Source organism: Hemitrygon akajei, chromosome 8 (assembly GCF_048418815.1).
Source record: "Hemitrygon akajei chromosome 8, sHemAka1.3, whole genome shotgun sequence".
Taxonomy (NCBI): Eukaryota; Metazoa; Chordata; class Chondrichthyes; order Myliobatiformes; family Dasyatidae; genus Hemitrygon; species Hemitrygon akajei.
In genome coordinates, this window is record NC_133131.1 from 92887070 (window position 1) to 92914527 (window position 27458).

Sequence of the window (27458 nt, forward strand, 5' to 3'; positions counted from 1 at the left end):
TAATGGAAACAAGCATGTAGTCCAGCTCATGTTCAAGTTAGAAATCAAAAGATTTTTTGAGATTAAGGGAATCGAGGATTATTAAAACAAATATTAACACCACACCTACCATCCCACTCATGCCCTATGGCTGGACTGATCCAATCAGCCCACGTCATAATTGGGCAAAACCACTGCAAGGAGTCTGATAGAATGATACTGTGATCTCTGCCAGTGATGTGCGTGAAGCACACAACATTAAACCTAGCATTTCTAGACAAGAACTTGCTGATTCATATAGAAACATAGAAAATAGGTGCAGGAGTAGACCATATCTCTTTGCCAACATGTGGTGGTGGTGTGGGCTGGTGGTGGGATTCTCCTTTTTTGGCAGAGTTGGCCAATGAGACCAAGAGCATATAAAGTCGGCTCCAGAGTGACATTCCAAGTGGACCTGGTGCACCACAGCTCCAAGACCCAGATTCGATTGGGAACTCTGGGTGCTCGGGTCTCCTTCCAAATCAAGAATATGGATCAGTGGGTTAATTAGCCACTGTGAATTGGAGACAGAGTCAGAGAGAAGTGAAACTCACACCTTACCCACTACCACCCCAACTTAACTGTTAATGCAATAAAATACAGACATACATGTAAAGATTACTTTGATAAATGGAGTTACTGCAGGATAAGGAGATCATCAGTGTATCCTTACTGAGGCCAAGAGCCTGTTTCTGTGCTGTATGACTTAAAGGCTACATAAAAGACCATGAACACTCAAAGACTGCACATCCACAGCCCCTGTTGGTAGAGGACCCCAAAGCTTCTCTACACTCTGGGTGAAGAAGTTTCCTCTCCTTAGTTGTGAAAAGTCAAGCCCTTATCTTGAGACCTTAACTTCCAGCTTGGCACGTCCCAGTCAGGAATTCATTATCACTTCCAAGCCCCAAAAATCTTTGTATACTTCAATGAGGCTTTCTCTTCTTGTTTTAAACTGTTGGTGTGTAGGGACTCTCTGCTTCAATTCTCCTTTCAGGACAATCCTGGTATTCTAATAGTTACACTTGGTGAATATTCTGATACTTGGTGAATACTCTGATTTCTTTTTTTTTTAATTTTTACTCTGTTCATTTCTTCCTTTCCTCTGATTTACTCTGATTGTACCTTCCTTCACTGTATTTGATTTGCTCTGATTGCCCTCAATCAGCTGGTCAGCATCCACTGGGCAATTCAGTCCGGCGCTACGGTAGTGTAGCGGTTAGCACAATGCCATTACAGCTCGGGGTGCAACTCAGAGGTCAATCATGGCACCGTCTGTAAAGAGTTTGTACATACTCCCTGTGACCATGCAAGTATCCTCTGGGTGTTCCAGTTTCTTCCCACCGTGCTTAGACATACCGACCGGTTAGTAGGTTAATTGGTCATTGTAAATTGCCGTGATTATGCTAGGGTTAAATTGGTGGATTGCTGGGCGGTGTGGCTCATTGGACCGGAAGGGCCCTTTCCATGCTGTATCTCTAATTAATTAATTATCAGTAAACTTGGTTATATCGTACTCTATTTCCCTCATCAAAATTTGTAACGCAGCTAAAGAATATAGTATTTAATGCTTTCAAAGTAGCTTAAATGCACATACACTTAAAACATTCAAAGTGATCCAAAGTCTAGTGCCACTGCACCATCCACTGAGTATCGTTTTCAATCATATTTATCACACATCAGAGCAAATCCAGATTCCCACCAGCAGATGTGAACCAAGCTGCTACCCTGATAGGGCTCTCTTATCTCACTATAAAGTGATGATCATGACAGATCTTGCAAGATTGTAAAGCACTTCAATGTTGATGCACAATTGTCTGAAAACTGCAAGCAACAGTCAGAAGCAAACGACATCAATGACTGACGCACTGACTGCACCAGTAAGAAAACCTGTGAATGCAGTTATCAAGATCGTATTGTGGAGGAGACTGTCAACAGTGTAAAAGCAAACAATTCCAGGCCTTCGGGTCCACACAAATCTCGTGGAGAGGTCCTGCCAGAGTATCTGGCAGCACATTCTGGCTCTGTATTCAACAAGGAGCCCCAGGTGGAGCACCAGTGTGCTGATATTTCCCACTTGGAGCACAATTCAAGTCCAACTACTGCAACCTTTCATTCTAAATGTAAACCCCTTTCTAAATAATTGATAGCTGCAAAATGAGCCTTCGTCAATGCAAAAAGTTAACATAAATTCAGATACCCAACAGAACTCATGTAAATCTATTTGCATCTGTGTTTTATTACTACCAAAGATTATGGCACTAGTCAGTCTGAAATACTTAAAGAAAGTGCATGTCACATATCCGTGTAACTGGCCCATAAGTCAACTGAGTTGCTTACATTGCAGAGTGCTGTACAAATCCTGAACAATAGTGGGTAATGTTTGTTAGAGGAAACATGTTCAACTTCAGCAAAAGGAATTAATTTAAAATAGGATGCTACACTGCAGCTGCACATAGATGCAATAACAAGAAAGGCATGCCAACATCTGTACTTTTTTTAAAAAAAAGGTTAAGGAGGTTTAGCATGTCCCCAAAGAGTAACAGAATTCTCTAGATGTACTGCTGTAATTATCCAGACTGCATTATGGTCTGATACTGCAAATTGAATGCGCAAGAGCAGAAGAAGCTACAGACAGTAGTGGACTAATTCTGCTCCTGTATCTCATGGACTCAGCTTAATACTCATGGGCACCAAAAGGAAAAACCTATTATTGAACAATCTCACCATCTCGCAGCCGCCATCAGGTGGGGGGTACAGGACCAGCACATACCTAATCAGTATAGCAGCACTACAATTACTTGCACTACAATGGACTGTTTTTGTTCTATTCTTTCTTCTTAGTATTCTTTCTTGCAAAAATTGTATCTATGTTCAATTTATGTTTTTCCTGTAAGTTGTGTATCTGATGCTACATACCCGTGACACTGCTGCAAAAACTTTTGATTGTACTTGTGCATAGGACAATATCCTCAACTTTGACTTTGATTTGCATGTTTCACTGATTACAGAAGTGTTGGAGTCAGAGAAAGCCTACTTAATTGACAATTCCAAATAAATTCAACTTGCAATCTAAAGTAATTTGGATTTAAAACCTTATCAAACTCTGCTGTTAGAATAACTGTTTCTGTTACATTTGGATTTTAGTTATAGACTTCCAGCATCTACACTGTACAGTATTGCTTTTGAAAAACTGTGAATAGCCCCAATTAGGAAGCACTTTGAGGAATGTGGCCTAGGTATGGAGCTGAATCTAGTTTAAAGAGTGTAAATGGATCTGGTATCACAAGCAGCAGTTTCATTGAAGTCATTTTTGTCAATTTTGAGCACAAATTTAAGATTAGCAACTAGCTCCTCTGAATAATGTTGATTTTTCCTCCTTCACCACAGCTTTAAAGAGTTTGTGAAATTAATTACCAGAATCGTCAGGTCCTTAATCAAGACACGAAAAAATTCAAGGCCATTGCTTAGACATGCTCAGGCATGCAGTGTTTCTATCAATTAATCAGTTTGGGGAATTTAAAAAAAACAGCGGTACAGCTTTGTACAAACAATATTAAATTGCCTCTTAGAATTCAGCAAATGTGTTGATAGTTTCAGCTGATATTGACCTTAGCTTAAGATATCAAAAAACAAATGATTAACTTTGCCTACAAAGAACAAGAGTGTCTTTCTGCCTTGATATTTAACATGAAGTTTCTAATTTTAATAGTTTGGCTTTTAAAACAAAGCTTCAGTCTTCTAGAGCAAGGAGAGCTTTGCACATAAGAGATATGGGCCAATTAGACTGGAAAATTCCTCTCAACCACCTGCAGGCAATTGAAACTAGTTTGAGATCTCAGCATATGTGAAATATGTTACAGGGTGCCAAGCTCTTGGAAGAAATTATCTCTGCCCCAGCAGAAACAGGTCCATTACTAATGAAGGAAACCAGATAGTCATTTAACCTGGCTCTTATATACCATATAGCCACCTTGGAAAAGTAGCGCAAGGCAAATGGATCCAGGCAGCTAATGGTCTACACGCAAACACTGTAGAGATCTGATGGGCACTACAAGGCAAAATCCTCGGGTTGCAGTGGTTAAGAATAAAGACTTGCCAATAGACCGGCAAGAGCCAAAAGAGGCCATATTATGCATAATAATTTAACTTTAAGGGTTTCTTTTGACCTGGAAAACCAGGGTCACAACCATACACAATTTAATCCCCTAAGCCTGTGATCATTCTGATGAATCTTAACTCTCACCCTTTCAAAAGCTAATTTATCCTCCCAAAAGGTGGGAGTTCAAAACATTAATAAAATATAAGAACAACCACACTCCCATTATACTGCCAACATTTTCACACCAAAAAAAATTGACCTGGTTAGTCAGTCAGGGCCTACAAATCACTGATGCAGGGCTTCAATCAGAAACATTAACTATTTCTCTTTCTACAGGTGCTGGCTGACCTGTTGAGTGATTCATGGATTTTCTATTTCGACTTCAGATTTCCAGTATTTGGAGCTCTTTTTTGATTTTCACCTACCAACCCAAATCTGTGATCCTTAATAAGGTCAATATAATGCTGAAAACAGATCAGCATCACAATATTGCACAGAGAAAAATCAACTTTCTGAAATATTTTGTGGGCCACAACATATGTTGGAGTCATAGTTCAGCAGTTTCTTGGCTTATCTTCTTTTTTCAAGTGAAGGGGTGACATTTGCAATCATCATATTCAAAGAGTGACAGCTTCTAATTTTAGAGATCTTTGAATAGTGCTGTAAATGGTAGTGGTATTGCCTCAGAGCTCCAATAACCGAGGAGCGATCCCCAATCCCTGGTGACCTGTGTCGGGATTATGAGTGTTCTCCGTAACCACACGATCATTCTTCCCCATGAAGATCTAGCTTTCTCCCACATTCCAAAGACCACTCAGATAGGCAAGTGGTAGGAGAATCAGAGGTAGTTATGGATATGGGAAAAATAATTGGACAGTGAGAAATAAGATGGGGAATGGAACTGGATAAACCACCTAAAAGCAATGCACCAAATGATCTTCTGTGTTGATAGGAGATAACATGAAATATATAAAATATTACGATTAATGAATCTGCAACTTCCTCACCTGCTTTAGTTCCTGAAAATGTTAATTTTTTATTAGTTTTTAAAAATTAGATCAAAAGCAATACAATCATACCCTTGACAATCTTCAGTACTCACAAACCTATAAAATGTAATCCTCTTCCTCAACTCTGAGAATAAAAACATTCATTTAACAAATCTGCCATTGCTTAACACAGTATTTTAGAAACTATCTTTAATGGATAATCATTTGGCATTATCATTGTCTATTTATAAAATGTTTCTGTCAACTTCAATATCAAGTACAACTCCCTTCTATTCACTCAAGGTAATTGGATTCTGCAACTCCCCCAGCCAGGCTACTCAGAAATTGAACCAATCAGGACTGATCAACTTAAATGATAAATCGTAGTATATTGGCTTCAGGAAAGAAAGGTCTAATGAGCAAGAATTATCTCACAGCCAAAACAAACTTTATAGAGAAAAACAACCAAATTCCAAGGGGTCTTGAAAAATAAATCTTAAGTACATTTTTAGAGAAAGCTAGAAATCCATTTTGGCCGCCTAAAGCTAAGCTTGTCTTCCTAGAGTTTTCCAGTTTAGTTAGGTATGCTGCCTCTTGTGAGTAAGTGAACTCCAAGGTACTTTGAAGCACTGAGGATGATGCTGTACTCCGCTGCAAAAGTAATAGGGTTGTAACATGACAGGAAGTAAAAGTGAGGTTTGATGAACCATAAAGTAGGAAGATCCAGATTTGGATGAGATTTAAGCTGGGATACAGCAGTTAGAAGCTTAGAGGGGGATGGAAGATTTATGCTTGTAGTGAGAAATGCAGTCCATGGAGAACCCAGAGCTGGACAAACGATTTTCAGAGTTTGAAGCTATTTCCAAAAGGCCAAACGCAAAAGTGGGTCACGGAATGACAGTTCTTCATATTCCCTCTATCACTAAACATACTTCCTTAGCAGTGGTCACCAGATTCTGAGGAAGTTGTTGAAGCAAAACAAAATTTCTTTTTTTAAAGCAAATTCAAAACACCCTCAATATTAAGGAACAGTCAGAAGCATCTACTTCAGAACTTCACAAAGCACCAGTAGAGAAACCTGCGAGTCTCTGTGCATGTGAGGCTACTACAAAAATTCTAGACCAACCAAAGAGAGCTCAAGGAAACTACTTAAAAGTGAAAATGGTGCTTATTTCTGCAGAACATTTTTTTTTATTATCGGGGTGCTACTTCTAAATGTTACAGAGGGATCAGAATCAGATTTAATCTCACACAGATATATATACACACACACACACACACACACACACACATTAGTAAGTAGTGCAAAAATAAAAAAAATTAAAAAGTAGTGAGGTACTTTCATGGTAGTGTTCATGGGTTTAATGTCCATACAGAATTCAGATGGCAGAGGGGAAGAAACTGTTCCTGAATTGTTAAGTATGTGCTTTCAGGTTCTTGTACTTCCTTCCTGATGGTAGCAATGAGAACATGGTATGTCCTGGGTGATGTGTTTCCTTAATGGTGGATGCTGCCTGTTGTGTATGTGGCCTGGCTACACAACAAAGCTATTAATAAAAACATTGGAGACGGGAGCTAAGTTTCATGGCTCTTTACTGGCAGAATCCGACCTTGGCACACACACGTACAGATCAATACACACCTAATAGCGCATGCTCAATATGCGCCTAATAGCGCATTCAGAGGCTTGTCACTAAAACATAAAGTAGTCCCTTATTATACTGTAGCTATAAGGTACACTGCCTTTTGGAGGCATTGCTCCTTGAAGATGTTCTGGATATTTATGGAGGCTAGTGCCCATGATGGAGCTGGCTAAGTTTACACGTCTCTGCAGCTTATTTCGATCCTCTGTAGTAGCACACCTCCCACACCCTCTCCCCAATACCAGACAGTGATGCAACCAGTTAGAATGCTCTCCACAGTACGTCTGTAGAAATTTGGAGTTTCTTTGGTGACATACCAAATCTCCTCAAACTCCTCAAAAAATATAGCACTGTCTTCTTTGTAGCTGCATCGATGTGTTGGGGCCAGGTTAGATCCTCAGAGATACTGACACCCAGGAAATTGAAATTGCTCACGTTTTCCACTTCTGATCCCTCCACAAGGACTGATGTATGTTCTCTCATCTTACCCTTTCTGAAGTTATCTATTTTGTCAGCATTAATGTGCATTTTGTAGATTCTTAATTTTCACAAGATATGCCATTCAATTCACTCCACAGGATTAAGCAATTAAAGATATACAATGGCAATAGAGCACAACTAGAATGTGGAACTCACCTCTCTATGTTTCTCATGTTAGTTAAGATGTCATGTAATAGAATAAATGTCATCCATCTCAATTATTAACCACATACAGCTTACACAGAAATTCAACTCAAATTTACATAGACAGTATTTATCAGCTCAAACATTTTCCATAAAATGCATTTCCACAGCGTCCTTAACTTAAGGCTGCACTTCGCAGAGATGAAAGGAAACCAAAGTAAGCTGAAATGCAAAGTCTAATTATATGGCAACCATAATGCACTAAATGATGCTCATAAACACTACCATTCAAAGATATAGCTACCAAACTGATCTCCTTTTAACTACAAGTATTATACAAGAGGTTATAAGGCAGAAGACAAGGTGCTTAGTGCACATAGCAACAAAAACTAACAGCCACCAAACAGTACAAAGGAAACATGCTGTCAATTTGAAAACTTTAGTATCCGGGTAAGAAAGTTTTCACAAGGTTACTACAACTGCAGCAAGGACAAATAAATGGCAAACAAAAAACATAGCAAGAGTCAAATAGAAACAATTTCACCAATTTTAAATATTTTTAAAATTATCACAATATCTTACCCTAATACATTTTTTAAGAAGTTCCCTAATTGCAACATTCCCAGATCTTCCTTGTGTAATGATGTGGTGTCAGTTTCGGCATGGGCCTTGCAAGTTCTGAATTTATCTACACATGCGGCAAACTTGGGGGAAAACTGCAAGTGGCTCTCTTCCCGTCACTGACCAATGATGTATTTTCAAGGATGGAATACTCAGTGACAGAAGTAATAAGGAAATTTGCTCGGGGTGGTCTGAACAAGCTGCAGAAACTCTGGTTCACAGGAAAGTCAAACTCTGAGCATGGATAAGTTTCCCTGGTTACCTATGGTTCACTTCTACAGCAGAAGTGTTAGGGCAGGACACATTCCCATTGGATAGACAGTACATTCCAAGAGCAAAGAAGTCCTTGCAAAAATGTGTTTGAATGCTGGCCCTTTGAGTAGCACCATTTCAGGGAGAGCTACACAAGATTTGGTTGTGGTCTAAGTGAACAGTATATTTATCAGCTAATGAGATTGAAAATCATGCCAGAGACACTATTTGTAGTGATGCACTATTGTTGATGTAATTTGGGGTAATTTTTTTAAGAGATCATATAATTATATAATACAGATACAGGCCACAATGGCCCACTTTGTCCATTTCAGCTGTGATGCCTAGCTACACCAACCCATTTGCTCTCTATCCCTTTCCAACCCAAGAACTTGCCCCATTATTATTTGGACATCGTGTTAGTATCTACTTTCATCCCTCTTTTAGTGGCTCCTTCGAAACATTCATCATCCTGTGTGTGAAAAACTTTCTGCTCTGATCTCCTTTGAATTTCTTCTCTCTGACCTTAAAACTGTGTTCCCCAGAATGCTCTACCTTGCGAAAAATATTGCCTGCCCTTCCTCTTTATCCTCCTAATAGCTCTGTACACTTCTTCCCTCTTCCTTCTTGGCCCTGAAGGGTCTCAGCTTGAAAGATCGACTGTTTGATGATGCCTTACCTGCTGAGCTCCTTCAGTATTTTGTGTGTTGTTCTACAAAGTCACTTTTCCACCTCATACATTCCAGTCCATCAAATCTCTGATAATTAACACGTTTTCCTTCCAGTCAACATCCCATTGAATCTCTCTGAATTCTCTCTGCACACACTCAGTTGTTACCACATCCCTCCTGAAGTGTGGTGACCAAAAATATACAGTCTAATCAATATCGTGCACAATTACACCATGACTCCTTACCTTTTATACTCAATGCCTTGACCTGTGAAGGCATATTACATACCTTATCCATCTGTATCACCACTTCCAGGGATCTGTGGACTTGATATACACCCTAAGATCTCTTTGTAGATCAATGCTCTCAAGGTTCCTGGCATTTACTTTACGTTCTAAATGAAGACTTTTATCTTCCAAAGTGTATTACTTCACACTTATCTGGATTAAATTCCATCTACCGCTGTTGCATCCAGCTTTCCAACTGATCTTTGTCCCACTGTATCTTTAAGTAACTTTCTTTGCCATCAAAAACTCCACTAGTTTTTAAGACATCTTGAAACATCACCTATCACCTACAGCCTAACCTATTACACTACAAAGGTACTAGCAATGTTCCTCACAGGTCATCATTTCTCTCCAAATTCCAGTCAGAAAAACTTCTTTCCACCACTACCCTCTACCTGCTATCACCCAGTCAATTTTGGATCCAGTTCACCAATGCCTCTCAAATCCCTTATGCCATAATCTTCTGCAACAGCCTACTAGGTAAATCTTGTCAAAAACACTACAAAGGTCTATAGACAACATCTACCACCCTGCCTTTATCAATGTCCTTCGGTACCTCTGAAAACAGTCTATTAGATTTGCAAGATGTGCACAAAACCACTTAGACATGTCTTAACCATTATCTGCCTTTTCAAGTGAACACAAATCCTGTCCCATATTTTAGCACTAAAATGCTTCTAACTGAAGTTCGCGGGCTGCATATCTGCCGAACTGCTAAAGAGGCATAGAAAGCAGTGCAGTCTATACTGTTCAGAGTTACACCTATTTGTAACAAGATTTAATTAATGAATTTTCTAGGTCTGTCTTCAGCAGACAATGGGAAAATTTTCAAATCCCTAATATGGAAGAAACCTAGATCTTGGGGAGTTGAAAATGGGAACTCTGGCCTCCCAACCAGTTACAACCGCTACAATTTTAAACCAGTAGGGTTTTACTTTAAACATGGACCAAGTGCTGACCAGCTAAGTGGAGGAGAGCTGCTACCTTCCCAAGTTGTGAAAGGATCACTTGGCACTTTGGTATTTCATTTTGCACTACAGATTGCACTACAATCTCTCAACTATTTTGCTGTTTTAAGCTCACCATGAATACTGTTTTCTCTACAAGCATCATGCCAACAGGGAATTTTACTGTACCCTGTGTTTATGATAATAAATGGAGGCTTCCCCAGCAGAGTCTTCACACATTGGCCCATACTTCCCAATCTACTAACCTCTTGACTAGCTTCAGTTTCATACCTTTACAAGGCAGGCCAGTGGTCTGCAGGACGTATTGGCCACCTTCACTACGTTCCTGACTTCTTCGTTCCACACGTTAATGAAGTCCGCCTGTTAAAAATCAGCTAATCCACTTCAACACAGCCACTTGCTAGGATGCTTTACCAAATAGCAAAAATCCTTTAAAAAGCAGTGCTCAAATTCCAGCATGCCTGGAGTCTGGGAATTCACAGTCCCCTTTTATTTTGAGCTGGCACTGAACTTTGTCCATCAGCAACTTGGAAGGAGCACCTATTTTGTAAGGACTGAGGAAAACAAGTACACTCAAGTACACATTTTCCAGATTTTGACTGGGTAGCACAAACGTTGAATGTGAGAATCAGTGGTGGTGCAGGAGGCAGGGTAACATGGAGAAATAGGCAAAATATTAACTTCATTCGGAGTGGTAAGGTGAATAATCTCACTTGCCAGGCACCGGAATACTGGCACCCGTTAAGTTTTCCTCCTGCTCATGTGCTCATTGTCTACGACATCCCATCAGAATTTCCAGCACCTTGCATAGCTAGGTAAAGATCAAGGCAACAGAAAAAGAGAAGACTCTGCATAATACTTCCATTGTTTTTAATTTAAACCTTGGGGATTCACAGAAAGGTTACAGCACGAAAGGAGGCTACTGGACCCATTGATTCTATATTGACTCCATAAAAGACCAATTCCACTTTATTAACCCTTTGCAAAAAAGCTTGCAAATTCTCTCCTTTCAATTGCTCACCCAACTCCCAGCCAAACAATGCATATGAATCTGCCTCCACTACTTTCCCCTACAATGTCATCTCCTATCGACTCACTTTCAAGGACTCTCCATCTCATGTTCTTGAGACTTATTGCTTACTTATTTATTTATTATTATTATTTCCTCTTTGTTTCTGTATTTGCACAGTTTGCAGTCTTTTGCACACTGGTTGTTTGTTCATCCTGTTGGGTGGGGTCGTTCATTGATTCTATTGTGTTTCTTGTATTTACTGAGAATACCTGCAAGAAGATGAATCTCAGGCTGACAAACGTATTTTGATAATAAAGTTACTTTGAACCTTAATCACATTTTTTTCTAGCACTTTTGTTAATCACCGTCATTCTAAGTCTCCTGGTTCTTGATTCTTTGCCAATGGGAATAATTTATCTTCCCCTCTTCTTTCAATACCATTCACAATTAAGTCCCTTTGCAGACTCCTGTGTTCTAAGGAAAACAATCCTAGCTTCTCAAGTCTATCCTCCAGCCTATGCATTTCTTTTCCTGTAGAAAACTACACACAAAGGAAAATGAATGGTAATGAAGTCCTGTCACATTACATTATCTCTTCATTGCTGCAAACAGGTTCTTGATTTAAGAAATGCTCAGGCTTCATTAGCTGTGGATGCTTTCTCCATCCCTCTCTCTCTCTCTCTCTCTCTCTCTCTCTCTCTCTCTCTCTCACATGCATGCACACCACAATACGGGAATCTGAAACCATATGCAGAAACACAGCAAGATGTATGGATATTATTAATGGCACTTCACTCCTAGGAATATGTGCCTCCTTTGTAATCATTTGCTTGCATTTTCAAGGAGGATGTCATCCCACTTCCACCCTTCCACTCCTGGATTACAAACACTTTAACACTGTAGTGATTAGAAAAATAGTTTAGAAACAGGCTCAAAAGAGATGTTCCAATGATAAAGATTAGGCTGTGCATCAATGCAGTGGAGATAAAAAGAATAACAAATTTCAGTTTCTGCCTACACAAGGAGCATTACAAAACCTGGATGCTATTTTAGTCGATCATACAATAAACTCCCAGAGTTCAGTCAACAAAATATAAAAGCAAGAAACAAAATCCATTCCAGATTCTGATCTCTGTGCTCCATACATTGCGGGAATAAGATGAGGTCATTTGAAAAACAGGTCTAACATAAACAATAAACAGTTGTAACATGTTTACAAATCTTGTAACGCTTGAATAAAAAATGAAGACGACGTCATACAAGAACAATACTCGAGTGGCAATAATAATTTAATTCCCAGATGTGTTGCAGGGATGTAAAGAACCAAATCCCGCAGAGTCAGATCATCTGGAATGGCTTGCTTTGCAGAGCTTTCCTATTGGGAATGTTCGGAGAATCATATCTTCCTCTGGTGTCAGAGGCTTTACTCTTCAATCCTACGGCACAGTGAAAAGGACAGCCATCTTGCAGCATTCAAACTTGAATCCACGTGGCAATGAGAATCAACATTGTAGAACGTTCATATTTAAAGAGCAATAGTATTTGACCTATGTAACTTGATAAGATGCAGAGATACAGCTGCAACTCTGATTCTTTAAAAAATTCGAAGCAACGATGTGTATGCCAAGGAAATGTTCCTAGATTACTGCACTATCACAGGGGGATTATTAGAAATTGTGGAGGTGCAATCGCAGATGGGGGGACTAAAAAGTTCTCACTGTTAAGCAGACAGTGTAAGAGCCATTAAAAAGAAGGCACAGCAGTGCCTCTACTTTCTTAGAAATTTGCATAGGTACAGCACATCATTGAAAACTTTGACAAATACACGGTGGATAGTACCCTGACAGGTTGCATCGTGGCCTGGTGTGGAAATACCAATGCTCATGAATGGAAATGCCAACAAAATGTAGTGAATACTCCCCAGGCCCTCACAGGAAAAGCCTTCCCCGTCATTGAGTACATCTCTAAAGAAGGTTGTCACAAGAAAGCAGCATCCATCATCAACTATTCCCACCATCCAGGCCATGGTCTCTTCTCACTGTTGCCATCAGAAAAGAGGTACAGGAATCTTAGGTCCCACCACCAGCAGGTTCAGGAACAGTTATTACCCTTCAACCATCAAGTGCCTGAACCATTGTGGATAACTTCACTCATCTCAATACTGAGCCGATTCCTCAACCTACAGGCTCACTCTCTAAGACTCTACAACTCATGTTCTCAATATTACATATTGTTATTAACACAGCATTTGCACAGTTGGTCTTCTTTTGCACACGGCTTTAGACCACCTAGACAACACAAACACCTACGTCAGGATGCGGTTCATCAACTAGAGCTCAGCATTTAATACCATCATTCCCACAATCCTAATTGAGAAGTTACAGAACCTGGGCCTCTGTACCTCCCTCTGTAATTGGATCCTCGACTTCCTAACTGGAGGACCACTGTCTGTGCAGATTGGTGATAATATATCCTCCTCGCTGATGGTCAACACTGGCACACCTCAGGGGTGTGCTTAGCCCACTGCTCTACTCTCTGTATACACATGACTGTACGGCTAGGCATAGCTCAAATACCATCTATAAATTTGCTGATGATACAACCATTGTTGGTAGAATCTCAAGTGGTGACGAGAGGGCGTACAGGAATGAGATATGCCAACTAGTGGAATGGTGCCGCAGCAACAACCTGGCACTCAACATCAGTAAGACAAAAGAGCTGATTGTGGAATTCAGGAAGGGTAGGACGAAGGAACACATACCAATCCTCATAGAGGGATCAGAAGTGGAGAGAGTGGGCAGCTTCAGGTTCCTGGGTGTCAAGATCTCTGAGGATCAAACCTGGTCCCAACATATTGATATGGTCATAAAGAAGGCAAACAGCGACTGTACTTCATTAGGAGTTTGAAAAGATTTGGCATGTCAACAAATACGCTCAAAAACTTCTATAGTTGTAAAAGGAGAGCATTCTGACAGGCTGAATCACTGTCTGGTATGGTGGGTGGGGGGCTACTGCACAGGACCAAAAGAAGCTATAGAAGGTTGTAAATCTAGTCAGCTCCATCTTGGGCACTAGCCTAAAAGTACCCAGAACATATTTAGGAAGCAACATCCCTTTCTCAGAAAGGCAACATCCATTATTAAAGACCTCCAGAAAGGCATGCCCCTTTCTCACTGTTACCATCAGGCAGGAGGTATAGAAGCTTGAAGGCACACACTCAGTGATTCAGGAACAACTTCCTCCCCTCTGCGATCAGATTCGTGAATGGACTTTGAAGCTTTGGACACTTTTCTAATATACAGTATTTCTGTTTTTACACTTTTTTAAATAATCTATTCAATATACGTAATTGATTTACTTGTTATTAATTATGTTTTATTTTATTTATTATTATTATTTTCTCTCTCTCTCTCTCTGCTAGATTATGTATTGCATTGAACTGCTGCTGCTAAGATAGCAAATTTCACATCACATGCCGGTGATAATAAACCTGATTCTGATTCTGACATTGGTTGCCTGTCCATCTTTGTGTGTAGTTTTTCATTTACTCTATTGTACTTCCTTGTATCAACTGTGAGTGACTGCAAGGAAATGAATGGCAATATGGTGACATATACGTAAATTTACTTTGATCGTTGAACTTTGAATAGGGCTGGAGAGATAACTTGCCACAATTGGCTGTTCGGGATAGATGTGGGGCTGAAGTTATCAGGTTGTGGTTGGCTTGGGTGGGGTGGAATACTGTTGAAGGATGAATGGGGAAACTGAAGGACAGTTTTAAAGGACATTTAGTAAAACCAATGTGGACACCCCTGACCAGTCCACAGTGCCAAACTCCTGACTCTTGAAGCTGCTAGAGTAGATTATCTTTAAGTTATGACACAGCAGACTTATCTAGCCTGTGATGTCTGCCTCTGTAAAAGTGGGCTGTGCTATGTACTTAAGTATCATGGAATGGCACAGATGAGGCTGACACATACACAAGTGCACACATCAGGTCCATCTCTAAGTTTGTACATAGTCTACATTGTGATCAAACAGATATAGTAGGGATACACATAACAGTCTTTACATGGAAGCAAAGAAAGTAAACCTTCTTTTAAAACTTTTCCAACTTCCTTTACAAGTGCATTCCTGTACTTTTTATCCTCTTGACAGACACTCGCTGTTTATTTAGTTTTCTATATCCAGCACATGCTTCCTTTTTTTCTTTATCCAACCCTCAATATTCTGCATTTGTTACCCTTCACCCTCGAGCCAGTTCTGACCAAAGGTCTTCGATTTGAAATAATTAACTCTATTACTACAGATATGGGATGCTTCCAGTATTTTATATTCTGATCTGCACCAAACTGCATACTATTATCACCTGTATAGAAGGATGCTTGAAGCTGTGGAAATTAATTAAGATCAGAATATTTTTATGGCTTTTACACTTACAGGAATAATTTGCCCCGATCTCTTGCTGCTTCCTCTTTGAATGTTTCCCATTGTGCAGATGTAGGCTTACCTACACGTACTGCCGGTCTATCTCTTGCTGGTTCCTGTCTTATCTTAATGCAACTGTTTTCTCCGTGCCTCGTCCTTGCCACAGATTAAAAATGATTACTTTCTCACTTTCCTATTTCTGATAATTGATCAGTTACAGGAAACGTTAACTTGGTTTCTCTTCCCACAGATGCTGCTTGAACTTTTGAGTTTGTTTTATTGAGATTTCAGAGCATCTGCATTTCTTTTTAAAACTCTTCAATTACTCTCAAAAAATGCTGACACATCCAACCCTCCAACACATTCCAGATGTGTACTACCATCTCCAAAAATAATCATGTAAAAAGGAAATACATTTGATGTTAAATTACATAACTATGCCCTCTGACTCACCTTAAATCTATTGAACAGAAATAATTAAAGGGCATGGCATGGCTTGTGTAACTTTGTTAGGTCACCCTTATCTACAGTTCTTAAACTAATAGATACAGCTCCACAGAGGTTCTTTAATAAAGTAATCATTTCCATATCTCTCCTTTGGTTGCCCCCATTTAAATGTTAATGGGACCCTGATATAGTACAAGTTGCTTGCTGTATAGAGGTAGCAATCGGGGGACAACAAAATGGCAGAAAAACTAAATAAGTATTTTGCATCTGTCTTTACTGAGGAAGACACAGTCTGGTGAAAGTTCCTGGTGTCAGAGGTCATGAAGTGTGTGAAGTTACCAAAACTAGAGAGAAGGTTCTTGGGAAACTGAAAGGTCTGAAGGTAGGTATGACACCTGGAGCAGATGGGGTACACCCCAGAGATCTGAAAAAGTTGGCTGAAGAGATCTTGAAGGCATCAGTAATGATCTTTCAAGAATCACTGGATTCTGGAATGGTTCCAGAAGATTAGAAATTTGCAAATGTCACTCCACTCTTCAAGAAGGGAGAGAGGTAGAAGAAGGGACACTATAGATCAGTTAGTCTGACCTCAGTGGTTGGGAAGATGTTGGGAGTCGATTATTAAAGATGAAGTTTCAGGGTACTTGGATATATGTCATAATCAGCATTGTTTCCTCAAAGGAAAATCTTCCTTGAAGAATATTCTCTGAGCCCATGGTATTACAGAAAAGATTCTATTCTGGATAAAGCAGTGGCTGATTGGCAGGAGGCAAAGAGTGGGAATAAAATAAGGCCTTTCTGGTTGACTGCCAGTGACTAGTGGTTTTCCACAGGAGTCTGTGTTGAGACCGATTCTTTTTACGTTATATGTCAATGATTTGGATGATGGGATTGATGGCTTTGTTGCAAAGTTTGCAGATGATATGAAGATTGGTGGAGGGGCAGGTAGTTTTGAGAAAGTAGAGAGGCTACAGAAAGACAGATCAGAAAAATGGCGAATGGAATGCAGTGTAGCGAAACATATGGTCATGCACTTTAGCAGAATAAATGAAAGGCATGACTATTTTATAACTGCAGAGTAAATACTAAAAACTGAGGAGCAAAAGGGTTTGGGAGTCCGTGCGCAGGATTCCCAAAAGGTCAACTTGCAGGTTGAGTCTGTGGTGAGGAAGGCAATTACGATGTTAACAAACATTTCAAGAGGATTAGAATATAAAAGCAAGGATGTCATGTTGAGACTTTATAAAGCGTTAGTGAGGCCTCACTTGGAGTATTGTGAGTAGTTTTGGGCCCCTTATCTTAGAAAGGATGTGCTGAAACTGGAGGTGGTTCAAAGGAGGTTCATGAAAATGATTCCAGAATTGAATGGCTTGTCATATGAAGAGAGTCTGATGGCACTGGGCCTGTATTCACTAGAATTCAGAAGAATGAGGGGTGACCTCATTGAAACCTGTCGAATGGTGAGTGGATGTGGAGAGGATGTTTCTAATGGTGGAAGTGTCTAAGACCAGAGGACACAGTCTCAGAATAGAGGGCTGTCCTTTTAGAATAGAAATGAGGAGGAATTTCTTCAGGCAGAGAGTGGAATTCTTTGCCACAGGCAGCTATGGGGGGGGGGGGGCAAATCTTCATGTACATTTAAGACAGAGGTTGATAGATTCTTGACTGGTCAGGGCAGGAAGGGATACAGAGAGAAAGCAGGAAACTGGGGCTGAGAGGAAAATTGGATCAGCCATGATGAAATAGAGGAGCAGACTTGATGGACCAAAATGGCCTAATTCTGCTCCAATGTCTTATGTTCTTATAAGAGGTTAAATGGAACACTTCCTGTTGTACAGCCAGGAGCCAGGATGGACCTGGTAAGTCCACTGGTTTCTTTTACTGCTTTAATAGAAGGGTCTCTGCACACAAATAATTTAAACTTCCATGAGCTACTTACTTTAAATGTGTAACATAATGATTACTGAGTGTGTTAGTACTAAGGGAATAAAATTAATTACAAAAATGTTGAATTGAATGTTGTGTTTTTATATACTTTAGAATCTTTTTAACAAAATAAATGGGAAGCAAGCTTTTTTTTTTTTACAGAAACCAAGGCCTGCTTCGGTGCTATTTGAAAATAAGCTGCAAGAGTAGTTGACGGTCTAGTCTTTAAAACCCATGTTGCCTCTGGACTTCCTTCATCATCTTTCAGCCACTTACCCTCAGTTCTGGTAAACTCCCATCTATTGATCAAAGTCCAAGCAACTTCAGCAAACAACTAGCTGTCGGGCACTGAGGACACTTCTAGCAACACCATCTTGCTAATTCAGAAAGATGATTTCAACTTTCTGTCTGCTGAATTGGAGGAATTTCTAATCCAAAGTATAAACATTTTGTCTTGTGACATATACTTATCAAATCTGTTATGCCTGCAGCCCCCTCCTTTGTGAGAATTGCAAGATCACTATTAGGTTGGGTCAGGGGACCCAGGAAATGAGAGAGAGACGTGCGGAATGTCTCGTTCCCCGGCGATGTAAAGCTACGGGACATGGCCATTGTCTCTTGGAGACAAATTTGTGGATTGAGATACTATGCTACGTGAATGCCCTCAGGCAAAGTGGGCTGGGTGAGGGAGAGATTGCATCACCCCAACCTGATTGACATCTACGACCCTGCGAGTCAGGATAAAAGAGGGTCTGTAGGAACAGCCCCTGAGACGCACCAGAAGAAACGCTAGCGATCCCGTAATAGCGGAAAGCCATTTGAAGGAGGCCACGTGCATTCAGTTCCGTTGCCTGGGACTGGTGGCTGGTACCACGGAAAACGGCTTTTAACTAACAACGGGGAAACCAACTCCCCCGACTCAATGGATTGGCATCATAAAAGACCTGGGCAAGTTGAAACCATCTCTCTTAAACCCAAAACGCTGCAGCTTGAACGAACTAACAGTGACTGTTATATTTCCATCGGACAATACATTGTCCCCTAGACAACGATAGAGCTATTTCGTATTGATTATTATTATACCCGCGCTTTTAGATTTAGTATTGACGACGTATCTTATCTATATGTTTGCATTAATCTTATTTTTGTGCCCCTTTATCAATAAATACTTATAAAAATAGTACCATCAGACCTCAACGGACCTCTCTATCTTTGCTGGTAAGTGACCCAGTTACGGGGTACGTAACAAATCTATTTAAAAATTCCATGTATACAAAATCATCTGGACTAGTATCCACACAGCTAAAACACATAAACTTGTTGAGACTCTGTTAGCCCCTTTTCTCTCCCAGTGCTCATTCAGAGCATCCCTGGGATACTGTCAAAGATTAATTCCCATTTATGGAAATTAGGCAGTTTTGCAGATATTCTTTTTCTTACTGTTTCGGAAAATCCACTCTATGTGATTTCCAAAGGAAGGTAACAATTCTTAACAGTAGTGAGCTATGGAACACGCTGTAATATGTCTATATAGTCCAAGTCACTAATCAAGCTTGGGTGGATGTATAACGTGGTGGGGGGGGGGGGGGGGGGGAGAACAGGTTCAACAATACAATGAGTGAATCAGAAGACAGATTTTAAAATGGGTACATTAACTATTTATTTAAAAATAAAGTAAGTGAAACACTAACCCAGGCGTCTAGCTAAACAAGCATTCATCTAAACTACCCAAAACCACTATACTGGACACTTAGTGGTCATTTAATCGATTAGCAGACTTATTTATTTCATGGATACTCTGCTAAACCTCCTAGATTATAAATCTGAGTAACTAAGGAAATATGGGGAGCGCCACCTACATCTGCGACGCTCTTTCTCAATGATCCTTCTGCATGGTCATGACTTCAGCCTGAAGAAGGCCCCGTGGATGGCAGGAAAGAGGGCGAACCTCTCACACATGCTACTCTTATACTCCTCAAGATGCCCAGAACTGGAAATGAGTGCCGTAGCACAGAAGCCAACCAATGGGAAAGAGCGACTGCTAACTTTAAACGGACCAATCAATGACCGACACAGTACAAGTAGCTTCCGACTGGCAAAAAAACCGCACTCGCACACAACAGGACATCATTAGGTTCTGAATCCTTATCTATTTTGGGATTTCCTTTTGCAACCAAGTGTCCATTTAGAATTCATTTGCTCAGGAATGTTAACAGATTTAGCTTCAAGTTGGTGAACAACAAATTTAAAATGTTGCTACTTTTTCTTGAAATTTAAAAATAATATTATTATGCCTCATTATCTCAGTTACACATAGCAATCTATACCATTTCAATCTCTACCAGCACAATACAGCACCATAAAATAGCACATCATTTCTATACTTGGTCAACCTGGTGATCTTGAAATCCATACTCAACCAACTGCTGTTTCAACTCCACACACTGAGAACAGATTAGAACAATTAATCAAAGCTCTCAATGTTGATGTTCATCCACCTAGACTTAACAGAACAACCCCTGTATTTAAGCTTAGAGAATAGGGTCAGGATCAATGGAACATACCCCAACCAAAAGGCTAGTCCACATGGATGACTCCACAGGGTAGCCAATTAATGCAAAAGGTTGCCCTTTCTCCTAGAGACTGTAAGAAACCAACTTTGAAATAATGATTACAACTTTCTTTGACCAACTATTCATATTGATAGCACCCTCGGCCAACTTCAGGATCTGAAAAACAAAACTGCACAGATACATTTTGATTCATTGCCTGGCTTTAAATTTAATGCTACTTCTGAACTACTTGCTCCTTACCTCTTTCAGCTGATCAGCACTTCCCCATGAAGCAGAGCGCTGATGTGTGGTTTTCTTCCCTGTTCCTTCATCTGACCAAAAGCTGGGAGTCTGAAAGGTAAGAAAAACAAAGCTATTGTTTTTTCAAAAAGAACTTCAGCTCAGAATCAGCTGGTCTGCTCCCATCAATACCGATCTCACACGGGCACCCACAAAAATACTGGAACAATTCCTGTTGAAGTAATAACTTGATATCTTCTTTCCCACTCCATGCACAATTTTTAGGATCATATTCATGTGAATCCAGGTGCATATGTGTATCCAAATTACAGTTATTCTCTTAAAATCTCGGTTAGTTTGTAATTTCCTATCAATGTACACAGTCCATCAATATCAATCTTGCCCAACTGACAGGTACTTAGCCATTAAATGAAGATAGAATCTCAAACTAAGCTGAATTTGGAAGTTTGAAGATTGAACATCAGCTTTTAAAAGCTTCACAATGTACAAACATTAATTTGTCAGTATAAAAGCACTGGTTACCAGGTCAAGAATGGAGTGCTGGGGTGGGACGACAGGGAGAGAAACTGCACTGAGATGGCAATTACATAATATGTCCCAACAATTTCAATAATGAGCAAATACATTAGTTGCCACTTTGCTTCTGCTTTTCAAATGGATCACACAGTCATTCGAATGTTCAGTAACAGAGCATCCAAACTGCTGAGGTGCCTTAAAGTTGTCACAGTCGGCAGGGATAGTGGGGATAAGCTCAGGGCCTTTCAGGGCCCCAGACAGTCCTTCCAGGTGAGGCGACACTTCACCTGTGAGTCGGCCGGTGTGGTATACTGCGTCCGGTGCTCCCGGTGTGGTCTTTTATATATTGGTGAGACCCGACGCAGACTGGGAGACCGTTTTGCTGAACACCTACACTCGGTCCGCCAGAGAAAGCAGGATCTCCCAGTGGCCACACATTTTAATTCCACGTCCCATTCCCATTCTGATATGTCTATCCATGGCCTCCTCTACTATCAAGATGAAGCCACACTCAGGTTAGAGGAACAACACCTTATATACCGGCTGGGTAGCCTCCAACCTGATGGCATGAACATTGACTTCTCTAACTTCTGTTAATGCCCCTCCTCCTCTTCTTACCCCATCCCTGACATATTTAGTTGTTTGTTTTTTTCTCTCTCTGCCCATCACTCTGCCTGTTCTCCATCTCCCTCTGGTGCTCTCCCCCCTCCCCCTTTCTTTCTCCCGAGGCTTCCCATCCCATGATCCTTTCCCTTCTCCAGCTCTGATTCACTTTCGCCAATCACCTTTCCAGCTCTTAGCTTCATCCCACCCCCTCCGGTCTTCTCCTATCGTTTTGCATTTCCCCCTCCCCCCACTACTTTCAAATCTCTTAGTATCTTTCCCTTCAGTCTGCACACTAGCCAGGACCAACTTTCAGCAGTATTTTGTGACTGCTAGCAAGTTAATTTCTTTTTCCATGATGTTTTCATATTATTCTTTTCACTAAGTAGGAAGCCATTTGGCCCATTAAGTTCCCTGTGATCTCTGAGCATTTCTATCGATCCTCTTTCCCCAGTTGCCTTTATTCCTTTAATCTATTGTTTCACAAATGCTCATCAACTCCTTACCCAATAGGCCAAGGATAATTAACTGCAGTTAATTATGCCCCCAACCAGCACATCTTTGGGACATGGGTGAAAACCAGGGCAATTAGTTTTAACTCAAGCCACTACAGGGAGAAGTCAACACAGAATCAGAGGTCAGGATCGAGCCTAGATCACTAGAGTCTCTGAATCTTTGGCTCACCATGTCCATGCTGATCGTTGGACGTATCTACACTAGTCCCATTCACCTCGACCTAATCTGCTGCCACACAATTCTCTACAATGCAATGCTTAGCATATACCGGAAAACATCAGTGAGTAGAGAGAACCAGGCTGTGCCAGACCTTACTCAAATATTTTCATGCAATTTTCATGCTGGGGTGGTGAGAAAGACAACTATTAGTAATTAGCTGGAATTCCCATCCCACACAGAGCCAACTGTAAGGAGAATAATACCTCACACACTGTTCCAATAGACAGCAACATCTAACCACCTCTATACATTGAGGTTTTGCTAATGGAGGCTGATTAATAAGATGGAAAACTATTTTCTCAGCTGCTTATTCTAGATTAAAAAACAAGAATATGGTTCAAAATTTCAAATACCACTATAAGCTATTAATAGAAAAGTGCAGTAAAAGCTATCGACCAAAGCAAAGTCTGTCTTCACACAAGGCAGGAAGGAAACAAAAAATTTTTTAAGTACTTATGTGAAGTGCTGTTTGAAAACAGCAAGCCCACAGAGTCTTTTGGTGTGCAGAACAGCAAGGCTCTACAAGGGACTTCCAAAAAATGAAGTTATTGCCATGGATTTTGGAAAATAATTATTTGTTGATGATGCACATAAATCTAAAACATTTAACTGTGTGGTGCTACAGGCTGCATCATTTCCTTAGGATAAACCCAGCTCCTCCTCAGCTCTGTGGCAGCCAAAGTCCTATACAGGATCTTCATACTCAGCTGAGAGCAAATTAATGGGGTAGTGGGTGGGGAGTTTGAGAGGTATTGTAGCTTTCTACCATTTCCTCTGGCCTTCCAACAAAATACCAGGTTTTCCATACCCTGTCTGCATTTTATGTAGTGCTGGTTCAGGAATTGCCAATAGGAAGTAAGGGGGCAGCATTTCTGACCAGAGGACTTTCTTTGAAACAGTTCCTTTGTCTTTTGGGAATCTTTTGCCTTGGAATTTGGAAGGGATTGTCTGCATTGCAAGTCTGGTGTCAGACGTATGAACAATGTGTGACAGCTGAGTACAATTAGGAGTTTCAATGCCGCAGGTGTTTTATCTCTGAGAGCTTGATGATCTTGGTGATCCCATAGAGGAAAGGAACGTTTATGAAGTCATATCTCTCCTGTTTTTCAAAGATCTGCTATAGGGTTTTCAGTAGCTTTGATGGATACTGAACAGCACTGACCATTTCCATCCAGCTCTGTGCTGAGTTTGTAGTTTTAAATTTTGAACACATTTCCCCCCTTCAGGTGACCAAAGGCACTGCTGATATAAGAGAAAAAAATGACAGATTTCATCACTTATAAACAGCTTACAAACAGGGAGCCTTCCCAGAGCAGATTGCAAGGATTGCAAGTCCTGATTGGGAACCTGATTGTCCCTAAACTCTTCATCACATGTCCATCCTTCTCCAGATTTGGCATCATACCTACTGATGACTGAACATCATCCCTCCGCCCACCAATCATCTGGGAGGTGAGGGGGGAAGGAACTTCCATCCGACTGGATTGGTGATTGGTCAGTGCATGAAGGGATATGGGGAGAAGGCAGGAGATTGAAAAATTGGATCAACCTTGATGAAATGATAGAGCAGACTCAATGAGTCAAATGGGCTAATTCTGCTCCCATATCTCAGAGTCTTACGTACTGGACATCACAGACACCCCTACCAACCCCCCCCCCCCATCCAACTAATCACCTTCAGCAAAGCTTTTACCCCAAACACCACACCCCTTTTAGGATCTACGACACTCAAAGGCCAAGGTCTTGTCCTTCACACGACCTCACACACGGCTCCAGATTTAGACAATTTTACTTTGAAGGATGAAAGCAAATCTCTTCTTTCACACATCTAATTCAGTAGCCACACTCTGCAGCCTACAACCAAAATGATAGTTGCCATTCTTTCTTTTTTTTTTAAACTTTTTTTATTGTTTTCAAATAGTTACAGAATAAATGTGTATGAGAAAAAAAAAGTTACCCAGCCCCCCTCCCCTTAACCCCTCCCCCCTAACATCCCTATTAAAAAAAAAGAAAGAGAAAAAAAAAAGGAATGCCTGGATATTGGAGGGTCCCCACACGCTCCACGGAGTTCGTAATAACTTTAGTATATATATTTATTTCTTTGCCCAAGTAACCAATTATTTCATCTTCGGAGCACCTATATATTTAATCCTGGCTTTTGTAAATAAGGGCGTCAAATTTTCAAAAATGTTTCATATTTATCTCTTAAATTGTAAGTGATTTTTTCAAGTGGAATACAGCCATAAATTTCGTTCTTCCAACGATCTATACTTAGATATGTATCCGATTTCCAAGTCACTGCAATAGCTTTTTTGGCTACTGCCAATGCAATTTTTATGAATTCTTTCTGATATTTATTCAATCTGGATATCGGTTTTATCCCTTCAATATTACCTAGTAAAAGTAATATTGGGTTGTGTGGAAGTTGTATTCCAATGATTTGTTCCAGTAAAACTCTTAAATTTGTCCAAAAAGGTTGAATTTTAGAGCAAGACCAAGTAGAATGTAAAAAAGTACCAATTTCTTGGTTACATCGAAAACACTGATCAGATAGATTTGGGTTTAATTTGTTTATTTTTTGTGGTGTAATATATAGTTGATGTAAAAAATTGTATTGCACTAATCTTAATCGAACGTTTATTGTATTTGTCATACTCTCAAGACATAGTCTTGACCAGTTTTTTTCTTCAATTTTGATATTCAAATCACTTTCCCATTTTTGTCTTGACTTATGGACTCCTTGTTTAATTGCCTGTTTTTGAATCAAATTATACATACAAGAGATAAATTTTTTAATCTTTCCTTTTTGAATTAAAGTTTCTATTTCATTGGGTTTCGGTAGTAACATTGTTTGACCTAGCTTTTCTCTTAAATAAGCCCTTAGTTGAAAGTAACAAAAAAGAGTGTTGTTTGATACTTTATATTTATTCTTTAATTGATCAAATGACATTAATATACCTCCTTCAAAACAATCTCCTATATATCTAATCCCTTTTTGAAACCAATTGTATAAAAGTTGATTATCCATTGTAAAGGAATAAGTCTATTTTGGATTAAAGATCTCTTTGCTAATAAGGATTTCTTTGTCTCATCGTCAACATTTATCTTATTCCATAAATCAATCAAATGTTTTAATATAGGAGATTCTTTCTTTTCCCGTATCCATTTAGATTCCCATTTATATATAAAGTCTTCTGGTATGTTTTCTCCTATTTTATCTAGTTCTATTCTGATCCACGCCGGTTTGTCTTTGATAGTTGCCATTCTTCATCATGTTTGGTTAACAGCTTCCTGCAAGCACTGAGGTAATTCTATGTTGGCCGTAGGTGGGAAAGTCACAAGAACTGTTTGACTTCTAATAAGGGGACAGTTAGTAGAGTCATGATTGTGCAAGTCGTGGCCACAGGTCATCAAAGGATTGAAACCTGTAATAAATACACAGATATCAATGCAATGCAGAGCAATATATTAATGAGCACCACACTGCCCTTTCACATATGGTGTACACATGAAGAGGATAGTTATGAATGGTGAATTTATAGCCTACCCGAAAACATTCCAGAACCACTTTCAGCAGTACTGAGGAAAACTACCTTTTTCCATTGTTGTACAAAATCTGCATTAGAGAAATAGTTTAATTTGAGTGAACTGGTCCATGCTGCTATTTGGTTCCACATTATCCTTTTCTATTTAAGCCTGTCGTTCGATTGCTGCTTCCCTTGTGTGCTCAGCCAGTTGCACACAAATACACTCTTACTTATTGTAAGAACAAATTCCACATGCTGGCTAAAGAGTTTCCCCTGTTTCTCTGTGGATTCACATTAACAGCCTCTGGTTTTGGTTTCCTGCCTGATTAAAAACATCTTCTCCATGGCAAATTATCCATTCTCCTGATAATCTTAGACATTTTAGGTCACGCCTCACTCTCCTTTCAAGAGAAAACAGCTCCATCCTGCTTAATCCTACCATAGTAGTTATAACCTTCATTCAGATGCCAATAAAACGTGGGAATTTTGTGCCCCAGAGAACTACAAGTGTTCTCTGTAAGTGTATGTAATCCCAAAATCAAAAGATTTTTTGGATTTGCAAGGAAACAGTGCTTTACCCTGCTCTACTCAATTCATACTTATGACTGTGAGGCTAAGTACAGCCCCAATACTATATTTAAGTTTGCTGCCTCTGTCACTGGCTGAATCAAAGGTGGTGATGAATCAGCATAGAGGAGGAAGATTGAAAATCTGGTTGAGTGGTGCCACAACAACAACCTCTCACTCAAGAGCAAGATCAAAGAGCTGATTATTGACTTCATGAAGAGGAAACTGGAAGTCCAGGAGGCATTCCTCATTGGAGACCGGAGGCAAAGAAGGTCAACAACTTTAAATTCCTCAGTGTTATCATCTCAGACCATGTGTCCTGGGTCCAACGTGTATATGCCATTAGAAAGAAAGCTTGACACTTGTACTCTTGTAGAAGTTTGCAAAGATTCGGTACATCATCTCAGACTTCCACAAAATTCTATGGATACATGGTGGAGACTATATTGACCAGTTGCATCACAGCCTGGTATGTAAATACTAAAGCCCTTGAACGGAGAAGCCTACAAAAAGTAGTGGATACCGCCCAGTCCATCAAGTTTTGAATTGATGATCGTACTGCCTTTCTTTTCTTTCTTGGTTTCATGGCTATCTGGAGAAGAAGAATTTCAGAGTTGTATACTTTGATAATAAATGAACCTTTGGATTGTGAGCACTGAAATCTTTGTAAAATACTACGTAACATTTTGTGTGATTTATTTGTGCTTTCTAT

General features: G+C 40.0%; 1 protein-coding gene across 2 annotated transcripts in view; it reads right to left on the reverse strand.

Moving 5' to 3' along the window:
- Window positions 1–27458, reverse strand: part of glcci1a (glucocorticoid induced 1a) — a 220902-nt gene that overhangs the window by 112700 nt on the left and 80744 nt on the right. For both annotated transcript variants that reach the window (XM_073054167.1, XM_073054166.1), the window contains one exon: window positions 20799–20888. In XM_073054167.1, the coding sequence (XP_072910268.1) occupies window positions 20799–20888 (90 nt within the window). The remainder of the gene's footprint in view (window positions 1–20798; window positions 20889–27458) is intronic.